This window comes from Gopherus flavomarginatus, chromosome 3 (genome assembly GCF_025201925.1).
Source record: "Gopherus flavomarginatus isolate rGopFla2 chromosome 3, rGopFla2.mat.asm, whole genome shotgun sequence".
In the NCBI taxonomy this organism is placed as follows: Eukaryota; Metazoa; Chordata; order Testudines; family Testudinidae; genus Gopherus; species Gopherus flavomarginatus.
In genome coordinates, this window is record NC_066619.1 from 23103442 (window position 1) to 23121316 (window position 17875).

General features: G+C 42.6%; 1 protein-coding gene across 1 annotated transcript in view; it reads right to left on the minus strand.

Annotated features, from left to right (window-relative positions):
* Positions 1-4015: 4015 nt before the first annotated feature.
* CCBE1 (collagen and calcium binding EGF domains 1) overlaps positions 4016-17875 on the minus strand; it is a 181248-nt gene continuing 167388 nt past the window's right edge. Inside the window, exons 7-11 of the mRNA XM_050944752.1 lie at positions 13200-13320; positions 10012-10151; positions 9870-9905; positions 5935-5970; positions 4016-4564 (exon numbers count right to left, since the gene is read on the minus strand). Coding sequence (XP_050800709.1) covers positions 4331-4564; positions 5935-5970; positions 9870-9905; positions 10012-10151; positions 13200-13320 — 567 coding nt within the window. The 3' untranslated portion in view covers positions 4016-4330. The remainder of the gene's footprint in view (positions 4565-5934; positions 5971-9869; positions 9906-10011; positions 10152-13199; positions 13321-17875) is intronic.

Below are 17875 nucleotides of genomic sequence, written 5' to 3' on the forward strand. Positions count from 1 at the left end.
TAAGAATTCTGCCCATTACTACACATCTGAAAATGTTTCAATTAAATATTTATTTCCAATATTAATAAAAGTGAACTTTTTACCTTAGTACCCTTCTCCTTTAAACTTAGCACATTTTTAATTTATCAAAATAATATTTCTTTCTAATAAAATTATACATGGTATTTAGTTAGATGAAACAAATTTGTCATGTGCATGAGACTAAGTAATGAAACTAGCCAGAAAGGTGACTGTTGCTGCATCCATATGTTGGGATTTTTTTTTGTTTTGTTATTTCAAGAATTATAAAGGAGTAAGTAATTTACACTTTAAAAAATCTCATCTTGAATCTGGAATCTATTTATCTTATCTGGAATTTCAATGCTTCAGGTAGGTCACAGAAAATACCTAATACCTTACCTTTTTATCTGAGGATTTGTGTGTGTGGACATGTACACAAGTCTCTCTCTCGGAATCCTAAACTGAACAATTTCTGCTATAGCTCCTTTATTGTGAAAAATATATGGTTAACTGAAAATATAAGAACAACGGTCCATCCAAAAGATATCTGCTCTGTAAGCACACCTAGGGCTATATCATTGCAGAAGAGTTGACCCTGCCAGAGGAACTCTGCCTGCAATGTGAAAATGACAGACCTTGCTCAATAGCACCATCCCCAAGTCCCTGGGACCCAACCAAGGCATGCTCAGAGGTTGGGAATCCATGGGAGGATCGGGGGGAAGAGAATAAAGCCAAAGCATGAGACCAGAAGTACTGGTCAATTAAATCTCCTACCCCAGAAACCTGCTAGGTGTTTGCTCTAGAAGTGACACCTTAGGCTGCATAACATTTTCCATGGTTACCCTCCTTTTAAGGATGCCCAAGGGGAGTGGCCAAATAGGGAAGCCCATTCAGCACAGCTTCCCCAGAACTGGACTGCCACAGATAATATGAACAGAAAGCTGGCTAGATCATCAGGCTCAATGGGTAGTGATCAATGGCTCCATGTCTAGTTGGCAACCAGTATCAAGCAGATATCTATTTCACTAGGAGGGTGGTGAAGCACTGGAATGGGTTACCTAGGGAGGTGGTGGAATCTCCATCCTTTGAGGTTTTTAAGGCCCAGCTTGACAAAGCCCTGGCTGGGATGATTTAGTTGGGGTTGGTCTTGCTTTGAGCAGGGGGTTGGACTAGATGACCTCCTGAGGTCTCTTCCAACCCTAATCTTCTATGATTCTAGGAGTGGGAGAGGCATGGAGGCTTTGGCCCCTGGCAGAGCCCTATACACAGGTTGTGGGGGTTCATCCCCATGCCTGTTCCACTGGGGACAAAGACCTGCAGAAAACCTTGTGCCCAACCAATGGAATGACATGATGGAAATTCCACAAGGGGAACCTCACTAAGGCTCAGATTCAGGAAGGTACTTAAATATGTCTTTAGTAATGCCCATAGATGTCAATGGGACTACCTGCCCACTTAAAGTTAGGCATGTGCTTAAGCAACTTCCGGATTCAGGGTCAGAGTTCCCCTCTCATGGATACTGCTGCACACCAGGGCAATCTGTCCCTTGGGGCATCCAGAAGCTTTAATTTGTTGTTTTCCCTACAACTGAAAAAGCAAAGCTTAAAACTAAAACCGATTCCTTATTTTAGATCACGTTTTCTTTGAGGGGGGGGAAAATCTGGATTGATTTACAAAACATCCTGTTCAGTACTTTGTGTTCCAAAAACCCCTGCTAGTTAATAATGTATGGAGAATATCAACCTGATCCAGCAGGTTAAGTGCATGACATAATTGTATGTACGGGGTACATATATAGTTTAAGAAAGTGACATATACATAGTTGCCTACATGAAAATAACTAAGGACAAGTCTGCAATATAGGGCTAAGTTGACCTAAATTACACAACTCCAGCTATGTGAATAATGTACTTAGGTCAACGTACTGCAGTGTCTACAAGGCGCTGGGCCGACAGGAGAAACTCTCCCGTCGACTTATCTTATGCTTCTTGTTCCAGTGGAGTACCGGAATCAACAGAGAGTGATTGGCAGTCGATTTAATGGGTTTTCACTAGATCCAGTACATTGATGCCCGGTGGATCCATCACCATGCGTTGGTTCCCCGGTAAGTGGACACAAGCCCGAAGTAGGCCATATACAGCCCATCTAACTAGGGTGACCAGATGTCTTGATTTAATAGGGACAGTCCTGATTCTTTTTCTTATATAGGCTCCTCTTACCCCCCACTCTTGTCCCAATTTTTCACATTTGCTGTCCGGTCACCCTACATCTAACACTGGTTTAGGTCTTTCATTCTGATGACTCAAAGATTATTCCACTTCTGGACACACCTTCTTTCCCAGAACCCCAACCGCCATTGCTTGGTTCTCAAAATATTTCAATCTGCAGCTCACAGAACTCTTCAGAGCCTTGAAGGTCCATGGGTTACTGTAATTAGCCTATCTTTACAAATTATGTACTCAGTTCTTTTTAATTTGGGATATACTCTGAAGATCAAGAAAACAGGAATGAAGAAAAAACTTATTCCATATGATCTGCAGAAATATAACCATAGGAAGGAATTGAAAAGGTATCTGAGGAACTGACAAGTCCCCCAAAGAAAATTTGCAAATTTCACAAATTTCAAGATTTCCTGAGATTCCCTGCTCCTCTGCTGGCACACTGCAGGGCTAATATTAAGTTTGAACTACATGGTTAATATAATATGGGCACGTCTATACTGCAATTAGACACCTGCAACTGGCCCATGACGGCAGACTCAGGCTAACTGTGGTATAGACATTTGGGCTCAGGGTGCAGCTTGAGCTCTGGGACTCTCTCACCAAGCAGGATCCTAGAGCCCAGGTGCCAGCCTAAGCCTGAATATCTACACTGCAATTAAAAAGCCCCTTAGCCTGAGCCCTGCGAGCCCAAGTCAGCTGACATAGACCAGCCATGGATTTTAATTGCAGTGTAGCCAATGTGGACAGTACTACTGGTATAGGAATTATAGTAGTTGCCCTCAGGAAGGGAGACATGAAAGGGGACACGCCCTCCAAAACCCCCAACCAACCCATGCATCTTGGAAAGGTGCTGCTTATATCACTGTCCATACTTGCTCTAGGGAGAATATACAAGCCCTGAAGATGAAGTGGAGCAATGAGGGATTTTCTTATGCATTTGTCACAGGGAAGCTGTCTTCTTAACACTACAAGTACTGTAGTGAGAAGAGCCATGCAAATAAAATGTTTGTGCTTAATATACTGGAAAAACTGTTTAGACTATAATGGTGGCAAAGTGACTGCCAGGTTCAGTAATGTGCCAGGAGTGGTAATATACATTGTAGATGACTCTGGGTACACTAACTTGTTAATCCAACTTTTCAGTATAGAAAGATGTGAGGAATGGGTTTCCTATTAATTCTTCAATCCTGCTTTCAAACAACAATTTTCTCTCTGGCACCAGGACAGCGATGTGACTCTCTCCAGAGTTCACTCATGCCATCCCAAGCATCAGCTACAGTGTTTGGTCATATGTACTCCTTTAATCACTCCTCTTCATTATATACTGAGTCAATGATTCCTGTAACATATTACACTTTGAAGAACACCAGTTACCTTCAACTCATACAGCAGATGCTTGTGCTACAGTCTGTAGAAACAAATTGGATGAAATTCTTTTGCAAACCTTAGGCCTCATTCTATTTTCACGTATATCAGTGTATCACCACTGAAATCAATAGGATGACCTTCACGGGTGTGAGTGAGATCAGAATCATTTAGTGTACCCGTAGTCATCTACAATGTATATTGCCACTCCTTTCATATAACTGAACCTGACAGTCAGTTTGCCACCATGAGGGTTAGTTGATTTTATCTGTGTCAATCAGCAAACTTGTCTCATTCACACCAGTTCTTCCTCTTAGTAAGTTTCCTGCTCCCTTGCCCATCCCCACATCACGTATAGACCATATTCTCTCATTGCACAGCCAGAAATCTGTTGCTGAATAAATCTGACTGCCTACACTGAATTAAGGGACAAGCAGGAGTAATTTTAGGACACACGCATCTCCCAGGTTTACCTTAGAGCTCATTGTATGACACTTCGGACTAATGCTTAGCCAACTAATCTCCATTACAATAATATCTACATACACAAAGCACAAAAACTGACATAGGCTGGAATGTATGTAACCACCACTAGTAGATGTCTCTGTAAATAGAGAAAGCTAGAGGACATGGGGACAAGAAAAGAGAAAACTGGAAAATTATACATATATTTTACATCATCAGTGCATTTTTATACCATACAACTCTGAACATCTCTCCTTGCTATATATAACCAAACCTAGCTAATGATGGGCTGTTTTGTGCATCCTAGAGTCTTTGGGTGCAATTCTTTGCTTATAGTCCTCTCCAGATCCAAAGTCTACTGTGTCATGATAGTTTGTAAATTCCTGAGGTAATGGAAACTCCTCTGCTGATGAGTGAGTCCTGTGTCCAAATACTCGCTCCTGAAGCTCAGCAATGTCATTTCTGATGTCTGCCATCATCAGCAACAGAAAATCGAACGAGCCTGGTGGGCCCTGCAGACATGACATGTGATCATTAATAATACTTATTACTTAGTGCTTTGATATTTTCCAAGCACTGCCCAAATATTAACATGGTTATGCTCGCTGGGGTACTTTGACAAAACATTGCTTGGTGTTGGCTGCCCGAAATAAAACATCTCCCATTCAATCAGCCTGAAATAACTCAGAAAAACAGCTTCAATTGGTAAATGCATTTAGCAGACAGGGCTCCATCCTGCAAGATGCTGAACTCTTCTGTGAGTAGCCAAATGCCTTCAACCTCTATGAGCATCAGCCCTCATCATCTCAGAAGAGTACTTTGCACTGAGCAGGCACAGAGCATAGTTCAGAGAAGATTGTTTTCCTCATGTTCCTTCTATTTGAAAAAAATAATGACTTACTTATTATGAATGAAAGATTTATAATAAAACACAATATATATGAGAAACTGAATTTTAAATTAATCCATTTCAGTACCTTGACCCAAATGCTGTTTATTAATTACTAAATACATTTCCATCTGTAAAAATGTTTCCATCTGGTTTATCTCATTTGACAAAACCATAACTTTTTTTTTTAGAGTTCTCTTCTTATGGATAAGTACATGTAGCATATTCCTTGTGGACACACTGGTAGACCATCCACTTAAGAATCTGCTCTGTAGAAACGAGAGTCTGAAAGAATTTAACATGCTGCAAATATTCAACTTTGTCCAGATGCCCTGCCAGTGCTACATCTCACTCAAATCCCAGTTAAGTCCTATTTTGAGGATGTAAATGGTGACTAAGGGCCAGATTTTTTTTAAAAAAGGGTATTTAGGTAGTTAAAAATGCAGGTAAGTACCTAGTGAGACTTTTAAACACACACCAGTGTCTAACTCCATTGGGAATGACTGGTCTGCTGCAGAGGGTTGAATTTCATCCTGACTGAATAAGTATATGAGAACAAATACTCTGCATTGCATCTATCTCTCTTCTTCTTTTAATCTTTATTTGTTAAATGCGCCAAACCCCAATTAATCCCTTCTTACTGGCTGGTGTTCCTTTTAAGCAAACTGTTTGCTAATGCTGTCCCAATTAAGCATCTGTTACTGCCATTTACTATTATTAAGCTAACTAGTTCCATGGGAGATGTTCCAGGACAGTGCCTTCTAGCGATGTACAGTACACCATGATGGCATGGCAATGCAGCGTATCCACTGAAGAGAGAACAGGGTACGTAGACAAGTGTTAGGCTTGATGAAACATTTAGGTACAAATACTGACACAGTAACAGAGACATAGATGGATTGCTTTCACGATAGGTATCTGACTGTGACATTGTTACTAGATCATGTCCTCTCTCTACTGCGGAAATCCTGGTTGACTGGCAGTGATACTTACAGGTGGCCCTTTTGGTCCTGGTGCTCCTCTCTCCCCCTGTAATAAATACCATTTTAATTAGCTGTGATTAAAGCAAGCAGCAAATGACATAGCTTTGCCTCAACTGAGGCACTCATTCATTCCTGTGGATCAAGAATCCCTTGGTAACTATAGGCGTCATCCAATAAGGTGATGTAAACTAAGAGGAACAGGTAGGGCAGCTTCCATCTAGCCTACACACTGAGGATTGAATCAGGGACCTCCAGAACTTCAAGCAAAAGCTCCTAAAAGCTTGAGCTAAAGAGCCAAGCCTCTCTAGTTCAGTCTGTAATAGATGCATATCCCAGGCACACTGGGGGACCTGCCACACTCTGACCAGTGGGTTACACAGGTGCTGCAGGCTAGTAGGCCAGCTAGAACATTTGCCCAGCATATGCCATGAGGGAATTAGCAGCTGGCTGTGAGAGCTAGGGGTTGCATGAAAATCTCAGACACATTTCTTTGTCAGAGGCTGGTCTTCACGGCTGTCTCAATTCTCACTACTATGTACAGCTCTGAAGCATGTTTAAATATCCTATAAGTGGCTGCTATGCACACTTTGCAGTCACTGGATTTAAGAACTGATGCCCTGGCTACATGGCTCACCCACTTTCCCCCAATTCAACGGAGCTTGTTCACTATAGGTGTAGAGGTATTCACATATTTCTCCTCACTAGGCAGAAGCACTAGCACAAAGCAATTACTGAGTACATGCATTATTGCTTGTATCTCCCTGCTTTCCACAACCACACTCAGCAGCCTGTAAACCTATACCCTATTAAATACCCCTAAGGACAAAATTTCAAATCTTGGCTGGCACAAGGATCTACAGAAGCAATCAATTTTTCAAGGTTTGTAGAAAACAAGGTTTACAAAATGGCACCAGTAGCTTTCCAATAGCCTGAAGTTATTTTAAAAATAATAAATAGTAATTGTCAGTCAAAAATCAGTGCTGGTTCTTAAGGACATTCACTCATTTTTATGATTTACAGAGTTCATCATAAAAAATACAACTAAGGAGAGAGTATTGACCACAGAGGAAATCACATTTCACTAGAGGAGAAAGACTTTACTTGCTTAGTATAAAAACGTAATAATTATTTGCTTGAAAAGCTGATGTTTTCGGTCCCCAGTCACATGTAAAACTAAGCGTTTGCTACCATGTGTTATATATGTAAGACAAAAGCTTTCCAAATACTATTTGGGTTTTTTTTGTGAAGGTATTCAGATCAAGAGGAAATGCTATGTTTGCACAATCTCTTCTGATAGAAAATCAGACTAAAAAAACAACCAAAAAAGAAGCCCTAGGAAAAAAAGAGATCAGAAGGACATAGGCCCTGATACTCAAAGGTACTCTGTGACTAATTCCCATGGAAATTAATAGAAATTAGGCCCCTAAATACCTTTGCATACCTGGGCCATAGTCATCAAGAGAAAAGAATGAGGAATTAGAAGACTTGGATCAGTCAGATGGAAGAAGCAGAAATTGCAGTAGAGGGAAGATAGAGATCAGAAATCAATATGAAGAACTAAATACATTTCATGCATGTAACAACAGAAGTGAGAGAGACGTGAGTACTTTCTACTGGGATTTTAGGAAGAGAAGTTTCATATCACAGAAGTAATTGGCTGTGATTATCTTTTCTAAAATATGTTTTTATTTATGTCCCAGAGACAGATATCTCCACACACAATATGTATAAGTTTAATAAAATGGCCATCCCATTATAAAAACAATTAAATGTACGAGCACTTATGTTCCAGCTGTTAAAAATGAAAATCCCCACATGAATACTTTTTTTGAGCTTCATCTTTCCTTGAACACACAATTTGGAAGCATGTGCTAGAAAGTTTATGTAAAAAAATTATAGTTTTCTTAAGATACCCCAAACTTGCCACTATGCAATGATTTCAAACCTGTGGGCCAGATCCTGAAGTAAACTGAAGTAGTGCCATTAACTTCAATAGAACTATATTGATTTACATCAGCTGAGACTATTATTAAGGACCCAGGGTAAAATGTTCAAAAGCACTTAAATGACTTGAAACCTAAGTCCAATTTTCAAGAGTGACTTAGGCACTTAGCACTCCGAGTCTCTTAAAAAGTCAGTAGGTCTTTGACTGCTAAGGGTATGCCTACACTTACAGCGCTGGGAGTTACAGCTGTCTTCGTACAGCTGTGTAGGGAAAGCGCAGCAGTTTGGCCACACTGACAGCTACCAGTGCTGCAGTGTGGCCACATTTGCAGCGCTGTTGGGAGTGGTGCATTATGGGCAGCTATCCCACCGCTCAAGCGGCTGCAACGTACTTTTCAAAAGAGGGGGGTGGGTGGAGTGTGACAGAGAGCATGGGGGAGACAGAAAGAATGGATTTTTGGAGCTGACACTGTGTCAGCTCCCTGCCTTGCAAGTTCTAAGGACTGGAAGATAGACAGCACCAACCTTCAATCATTTTAAAAGTTTTGACCCCTTCCCCCACCCCTCTCTTATTCACTAAATGCAAATAGCCTTCAGACCAGATAAGCAGCTGCTCCAGAACGGACTCCCCCCTCCCCCCCGCCATGTTGCTTCTCTCCTCAAGCAAACTGTGAACATTCCAAAGGAATCCCCCTGCCTGCCTCTGCTCCAGCAAACGAGCTGTGTTTGTTTTTTAGATAAGCAGCTCCGGGAGCCTGGAGTTCACAACAAAGCAGCAGAGTGGCTGAACAGGCATTCTGGGATACCTCCGAATACCTCGGAGGCCAATTACAGCGCTTTTGGTGGCCACACTTGTGGAGCAGTGCTGCATCACCAGCGCTGCAATCGTTATACCCCAGGCAGAGCAGGAGTACAGCCAGCACTGCAGCCAGGGAGATGCAGCGCTGGATGTGCCTTGCAAGTGTGGATGGTGAGTAAGTTGTAGGGCTGTAAACCCACCAACAGCGCTGCAACTCTCCAGTGTAGCCAAGTCCTAGTGTCTAAGTCACATTTAAAAACGGGACTTGGGCTTCAAGTCACTTAAGTGCTTTTGAAAATTTTACCTTCAGCCATGTAATTATCCTATACAAAATCCTCCAGCAACCAGTAGGGGTTTTCATTGCACAACAATTGCAGGAAAATACCCTTCATGGATAAAACAAAGCAGTAATTTTACCTTGTGAATCAAGTTTCATTTTGACTGTACTCAATATTTGATGAAGGACTTGATTCTAATATTCTGCTATGGTCATATAATCATAGAAAACTAGGGCTGGAAGCGACCTCAAGAGTTCATTTAGTTCATCCCCTTGCACTGAGGCAGGATATGTAAACCATCCCTGACAGGTGTTTGTCCAACCTGTTCTTAAAAACCTCCAATGACAGGGATTCCACAGCCTCCCTTGGGAGCTTATTCCTGAGCTTAACTATTCTTAGTTAGAAAATTTTTCCTAATCTCTAACCTAAAACTCCTTTGCTGAAAATGAAGCCCATTACTTCTTGTCTTGCCCTCAGTGAACATAGAGGAAAATTGATCACTGTCCTCTTTAAGGAGTGATATGGAGAAGGAAAGGGCAGATGCTCAGCATAGAAGAAGGGATAAGCATTTTCAAGAGCCAGGGAGCATAAATAAAAGCATAACACAGAGAGTGGGATGAGGACACAAGGGATTTGTAGGTAGGGAGGATTCAGCAGTGCATAGGGATTGAGAGAGAGACTCTGAGGACATCAATGCAAACGCGTGGATGGTCTTGAAAATGAGGCTAAGGAGCGTGAACTTGATGTGGAAACAGAGAAAGATGTGGAAGGGCTTTGAAGGGGAGGGGAACACGGTCAAATATTGGGAAAGGAAAATTATCTTAGTATTTGGAATAAACTGATCCGCAATAGCAATCAGTGAGATTGATGATAGCGATCGTGGGATGTATATATACAGGAAAAGACTAATACTTCTGGCCTCACCTTGGTACCATCTCTCCCTGGTGCCCCTGGTGGACCCTGCAAGACAAAGGAATGGTTGTCACAAGAACGGAAAGGCTTGTGTGTGCTTGTGGAGGGTGGGAGGACACACTGCATGTTCTTGACAAGAAAGTAAAATACTGACCACCGGGCCCCGTCTGCCCTGCTTAATATGCGATAGGTCAGGCGATGGTCCAATGGGTCCCATTGATCCTCTAGGACCTGGTTGGCCTGGAGGTCCCGGTGATCCAGGAAATCCTGGACTTCCTTTTGGTCCTGGGGCCCCTATAAATTAAAAGTGATTCAGTGAAGGTTAACACCCAGTTAGAGACTTTCTGATAGTATATCAATGTCAGCAGCAAAGTATACAATTTCCCTAATGGATCTCCCTTTTCCTCTCTCTCTTTTCTTTAAGATATTACTTCGCTGATTAGCTGCAGGTAATTCCACAAAACCAAAACACAGCACTAAGGCAGTCAGGGACAACAACATTATTCAGAGTAGCAGCACCTTTCTTCACTTTCATCCCAGGATCTCAATGTGCTTCACAAACATTAACTAAGGAAACCTCATGAACAGAACTAGACCACAACTGCTCTCAGACAGGTGGTCAAGGATATCAAGAGTGGGAAATGAAGGGAAAAGCAGAAATGTTTCAATACTAACACAACACAGAGCAAATGGGCAAGTTAAACTAAAGAAAGACCTTTTGTAAAGAAAGAAGCATCAGCAAACTTGCAGCAATGGTGCACGCCATACGCTTTATGAAAATATGCTTGGAATGTGAATATAATGTAACTGGAATATGCTTTATGCAAAAGGTCTCTTGTAATGTATCATTCAAAAGCTTATAATCTGAGTGTGTTCATCCTATTTGTATGAATGTATCGTTCTTGGATCTAAAACTAGAAATATGAAGTATTACTCTGAGGTCCTATTGTAATTATGCAAAGTGTGGGCCATTGATGGTGTTTTTCCATTTAGGAGGAGGGTGGGGCTCCAGAGAGACAAAAGATTCCTGCCTTGTGCCAAGCTATAAAAGGCGGGTAGAACAGAACAAAGGGGGCTGCCAGTCATTAGAAATCACCTAGTTACCACCTGAGCTGAACTAACAAGGACAGTACCTGGGAAAAGATTGGGCCCAGACTAGGAAGGAGTCTAGTCTGTGAAAGAAGCTTATTAGAACATCTCTGAAGGTAAGATTTACCTGTATTCAGTTTCTTAATGTGTTAGGCTTAGACTTGTGTGTTTTGTTTTATTTTGCTTGGTAACTTACCTTGTTCTGTCTGTTATTACTTGAAACAAATTAAATCCTACTTTTTATACTTAATAAAATCACTTTTGTTTATTAGTAAACCCAGAGTAAGTGATTAATACCTGGGGGAGCAAACAGCTGTGCATATCTCTCTATCAGGGTTATATAGGGTGGACAATTTATGAGTTTACCCTGTATAAACTTTATACAGAGTAAAACAGATTTATTTAGGGTTTGGATCTCACTGGGAGCTGGGTGTCTGGGTGAGGTAGGCGATTTGCTGAGCAGTTTTTGATTAAAGTCTGCAGCTTTGGGGGCATGGACCTGACCTGGGTCTGTGTTACAGCAGACTAGTGTGTCTGGCTCAACAAAGCAGGGTTCTGGAGTCCCAAGCTGGCAGTGAAAAACAGGCTCAGAGGTAATTCCAGCACATCATGTGACAGCCTCAAGGGAGTCTCTGGGACCGAACCCATCACAAGTGAATTTAAGGCTCTACAGAGGAGAGGCACAGAAACAATCAGGACTTTCAAGCTTAGCCCACTTTTATTGGTGATGTGTTGCATCTTTCTTCTACCTGATACATGAGCAGAAATGTGTACTGTTCTTCCGTTCCACTTCTTATACTCATCAGCTACCAGGTAACTGTTGACTCTGTACAAAATATACTTTTAAGAGGCGAAGCAAGACAAATTAAGTATATATATGTCCAGAGAAACATTGCCTTTCTTTGCCTCTTAGAAGTAGACATCATGTCTGAAACAAACAATGTTCACATAATAAGCAACACTAATATGGTATCTGGTTGAACTGCTTTATAACCAGCAGATGATGCATTCTTTTTCATAGTGCACGGACATGAGGAGCACAAGAAATGAAAGTCAAACAATGAGGTGGAAAACAGAACTAAAAATGTTTATGATTAGGGTTTGCAAAGGAGCCAGACAACCAACTCCCGGTGACTTAGTGTGTCATTCCATTTGAAAATTCCAGCCTACTTGATCACTAATCACATAGGAAATAGGTTAGCACAGATAGTTTTCAACTAGAAAAAGATAATTCTACAGTACCTTGGACAGCGCAGGTCACTGAGAAACTAGATGGAAGAAGTGTAGAGACTAGAGTCAAGCCTTGTTCAGAATGATTTCAAGAAGATAATAAACAATACATTGCAGTCAGAGTCTTAGCCAGAAGAAGGGTCTAAAATGATATTGTCTTTGCACTGATGACATACCGTAGACTGAAGACACTCTCCTCCGAGAAAATAAAGCAAAGATTTCTTCTACTCAGAGAATAAAAGAGACAGTAATGATAGGAATCAATTAAGTAGATAAGAAATCAAACCAACTAAGGAATACACCTAGAGCTCTGCAAAACTTCTTAATGAAACCCAGAACCAGGTAAAACTCTCTTGGATTTGTTACTAATCCAAAATTAGACCCAAGTTAATCAAAGTTAGTGAATCTTTTCGCATATTTGACCTTAGCTTGAAGGTATCAGGGCTGAATTATAGTTTCTGTGATTTCTCATGGTTTCAACTCCAAATGAGACAAAATGCAGTGTGTCAGTGGAGTTTTGTTTTTGCTTTCTAATGGGTTTGAATCCAGAAATCTGGCACTAAACCAATGAATGAATCCATGCAAAAGTATCATAGGAAAAAGGTTTGTTTGAACCCTTGCAAATTAAAAGCACATTTCCTATTGTGCTAATGAGAATGGGCTAAAGTAACAGACATTTCTGAAATGAGGTGACTCATTTCAGGCTGTAACTCATTTTTTGTAACTCAGTTTCAGGCTGAGTTACAAAAATAAGAAACGGTGACTGAAATATATGAGTCACCCCAGGAAGAGATGGGAAAAAAACCCCACATCTATAGGACTAGTATGTTTTAGATGTGAAGAGATGTTTGATGAAGAGAAAATGGGAAAGCTATAGAAGGCACTGTCAGATTGTGATGTGGTGGATTGGCAGATAAAACCAATTTTAAAAGAAAAATGTTGCACACTTAGAATCATATTAAATGAAAAGCTTTTTGTTCATATCACTATTTTATATTTGATTTCTCCCGGTTTGCATCTTACCTGGAGGGCCTTGGTGTCCTGGTTGCCCAGGGGGACCTGGTATATAGGCATTAGATGCAAGCACCTTTTCACCAGTGATTTGTTTGCTAAGGTCAGCAGCGTTGTTTGGTAGCAAAGCAACCTGAGGGGGGAAAAAGAGAAAGGGTTGTAGATCCACTCTAGTTCCCCAATTTCAATTACAAGCCTTGTTAAGTTTCTCTGGAAACAAAGTGAGTGAAACCTTAAAGGTCTTGATGCAGATGAAGTATTTATTACTAATATTCTCACTATTATTTATATTATGGCAGTTCCCAAGGGCCATCAGGTTTGGGGTTTCCTTGTACTAGTTGTTGTACAGACGCAAACCAAGACATATTTCACTGCTTCTAGGTGCTTCCAGTACAAGGCCCCAATCCTGCAATACTAGACTGCGTAAGGGAAGACTGGCTATTCCAGTGTTTGATTCCTTCACGTTTGCATTAGACAGCTGTATTCTAAAGCATAATGATTCTTGTTATCTGGCATTAATTTGATCAGCCACATGGAATTCATTGAACTGGATGGTCTCAGGACTCCTCTAGTTATTGCTATCAATTGTTGACATACACTCACCTGCCAATGGTATAAACCTAAGGCTGTTAATGTAAGGAGATGGTAACACTATGTGCTGTAATATGCAGCAACTTTTATGCAAGCATCTCCATCAAGGGATGGAGGCATTTTGCAAGCATTAATGACTTAAGCTTGAGATGGAACTAAATGTTAGCGTCTCTTTTAGTGTCTGAGACAAAGGCAGCTCAAATGACTTGCCATACATCACACAACAAGTCAGTGGCAAAGCCACCGGGGCCCAGATCACTTCCTCTCCTCTCCTTCTCACTCATTGTAATGCCCCAGTATCTACAGCCCTAAGGCTGCAGCCAAGGCAGAGAGAGAGGAAATAGGACCAAGTGTCCTAATTTTGTTTCTTTAAAGAAAAAAAGGAAACTGTATTTTCGAGGAATGGGAATGTGTGTGTAGAAGGATTTGCTCTTATCCTCCCCTCTCATCTGACACTGGTCACACCTCACCTAATGAGCCCCTGGCTCAGCTCCTTGTCTGAGGCCTGTTTTAGGGCTGTCAGCCAGGGACAGTGATTGTCTAACCCAATCCAATCTCTCCCTGTCTGTTAATCAGCCCGCTAAGGCTTCTTGCGGCTCACACTCAGTGCCTTCACTGCTGTCATTCCACCAGAGCCGGCTCCAGGCACCGGCGCAGCAAGCCGGTGCTTGGGGCGGCCAAAGGAAAGGGGAGGCACGTCCGGCTCTTCAGTCCCTCAGTGCCTCTTGGAGGGAAGGACCTGCCGCCAAATTGCCACCAAAGAATGATCACGATTGCGGCTTTTTTCCCCCCCCACCACTTGGGGCGGCAAAAACCCTGGAGCCGGCCCTGCATTCCACAACACTACATACGGCAGCTGGGCTGTTTGGAGTCCAAAGGTTTTTCTTTACTGCAGAGCTAATACAGACTCTTACCCGAGTGTTGTCCCTAATCTGGCTCCCGTCCACACACAACACCCTTTCAGCCGAGTGCGGTGGTGCTGTACACCTCAGCTAGCTTGTCTGTCCTGGGGCACAGGCCAAAACTCAAGTGCAGCTTACACTCTGGGAAGGGGAAGGAGTTGAATGGTCAGGGTGGGATATATATTTCCCAGGAGCCCCAGAGGAAGCACAGATGCCAGCAGGGCATTGCACTTTTATCCTTTGCTTTAAATTAAAATATTTCCCTCATCAATTAATTTATGGATTGCAGGTGTGCCAGCCGCTATTTTAGCTATTACCCAAGGATTGAATCTTGGACCTCCTGAGCCAAAAGGATGAGTTGCTACAGCTTGAGCTAAATAACAAGATTCTGTGGGAAGGGGTCTGTATCAGACCCCCAGCCTCTGTGGATTAAGCATAAGAGGGATACATAACATGCATTGCTCACTGGGTTATACAAGCTTGTAATCTTGGGCTGGGCTACCACTTGGTTGGGAAGCGTAGAAGAACTAGCTAAATGCTGCAAGAAGTGACAGTGGTGACTCTGTAAATGAAATTCTTCTCTCTGTGTAGGTATTAAACCAATGCCCCAGCACAGTTGTGGGGCTACATTCTGCCAACGATGATACTTTTAGACTGAGAGCTAGAACTAAGTCTTGACCACTTATGATTGTTAAAATTTCCCTACCACTTTTGGCAGGAGGGTTCTAGGAGTCTTAGACTCAGCATCTCTATACATTCAAACTAGTAAGTAAAATTCTGCCAATCTCAAGTTTCAACTGGACTAAGCAGTTGTGTAGCATTTATATGCACCGTTGAAAAGCATGGAATGTTTCAAGCCATAGATGGTCACATTTGAGTGATAGATTAATTAATTTCCCCAATATAGATTTTATTTCAATTTGTGGCCTGGAGGTTACTTTGGGCTCTTTCAGGATCCCAAATGCTACTCATTATAGTCATTACAATGACCAATTCTTCAGTTTATGTTCTGAACAGCCAGACAGGAATGTGTGTGTGTAACTGTAAAGGAAGGACATGAACAGAATATAAGAAGTCTTCTGTTACTGGGTAAGAAAAAATGACTAGTACTGTTGACAAGCCTTTTTATTAAATAATTTAGTAAGTAAAAAAAAAATCACATATCTGCAAAGCCAGCATACACACATGCCTCCTCACTGAGTCAGCTGGACCTGAGACATGCACCAAACATGTCAAGTGAGTGAGTCCTAGGTCTAGTTCACTAACTTGTATATCTCCTGGCCAGAAACTACCTGTTATACAAATTGGTGCCAAACCATGTGTTTTTGATGTTGACTGTTATCCTCTTAGGGATTAACTACACTCACTGACCTAATTCATATTTTATTCTTTGGATGGACTGGGATACTTGTCCAAAATGACCTTGGCTTTCTCAATCCATAACTCAAAATCCAACCTTTCCTCACAGCCTACCTTTTTCTGTCTCTGTGTAAAGATTTGCGTGGATACATTTTTAGTGCTAGAAACAAGATCCTTACACCATCAGTGTTTCATGTTACATATTGTAGCTTTGAGGGGTTCCTGTGAGAACTGTAGACTAGTTGATTTTGATATGGTTTGACTGGACTGATGTGTAACACTGATTTCTAATAAAGATGCTTACGTATGTCTGGGTGAGCAGATGTGCATAAGGTACTATGTTGCACTGATTCCAAGCACTGGATTGCTGACTTGATATATTTATTTTTTATAAATTTTGACAATTCATTTTGCATTCTTCAACTTGCTCATCCCAGTTTCACTGGAGCTATCCTGAATGTTGCAAGATTCAGGGTCAGCACAACTCTGCAGTCAGGATGTTGCACTAGTACATCATGGTGACACTGAGTCCCACTGGAGAAACCATTCAGGGTGGCAACTCTGTCTTGATCCAGCCCTATTACTTCTTGGCTCTACCACCTGTGATGCCTCAGCCTGTAGTGGATTGTTATATGAAATACTCCTGGGAGAATTCTGTGCCACTGCACATGTGCAGAATTTATGTCCCTCGCAGATTTCTTTGGTTCCCTGCAGAAAAATGACTCTCTGATGGGGAAGCCACAGGAGTAGTCATGCAACCCTCCCAAGCAGTATATTTTGGATGCCAAGGGCAGCTGGCAGAGAGCTGAATCACCGTGGGGCAAGACTGGGGAAGACCCAGCTGGTGGCTCCTACCCTGCGCCACTCTCAGTTGCTAGTCCTGGCTGGGCTGGGGAGGACGGGACTTTCTTTTCCCCTGCACAGCACACGGGGCTGTGTCAGAAATCTCGGAGCGGGTCTCCCCCAGTGGTAGAAAGCTCTGCAAACTCCCAACACTCCTCTGCTTCCAGCATCCAATGCTCCTCAGCTGCAGGGGAAGGGATCATTGTACAGGGAACTGCTCCCCCTTCCACCCAACCTACATGCATCCAGACCTACCTCGTAACCAGACCCTCTCACCAAGCCTCACTTCCCACATGCACCCAGAACCCCCAGATGAGCCCCCCCTCACCCTGCACCTGGCCCACCCTGACGAGCCACCTGCATCTGTTTCCTCAACCCACTGAGCCACAACCAGCTGCACCTGTATCCCTACCCCACTGAGCTCCACTCTCCCAGCATCTGGACCCACCACACCCAGACCCCCTGCCAAGCTCTATCCTCCCCACCCCACCCCCGAGCTGAGCCCAAAATACCTTCACCTGGACCCCCTTGCACAGTTCCATTACCGTTGCACCCAGAACTCCCCAACAAACCCCTTTGCATCTAGACCCTGCCCCACACCTGGATCCTTCACTGAGCTGCTCACGCCCAGACTGCCCCACACAGAACCCTCTCAACCCCACTTGGATTCCCCCCACACTAAGCCTCTTCACACTTGGATCCTGCCTTGCTGAGCCTGTTTGCCCACACCTGGTGCACCTGGCATAGAGGGGCATGGCCCTCAGGAGTTTCTGGGGCAGGCCTGCTCTTTGTGCTGTGTCAGGGTTGGTACAGCCTCACTGCTGAGTCAGTGTCCCGGGGAACAGCTGTACAGTGACCTCCCATCTTTGTGCTGTCAGTGGCCTGTGCTCCCCAATGCCATGCTAGACCCTCCACACTCATTTGACAAAAAAAATGTGCAGAATTTCAAAATATTTGTGTAGAATTTTTAATTTTTTGGTGCAGAATGCCCTC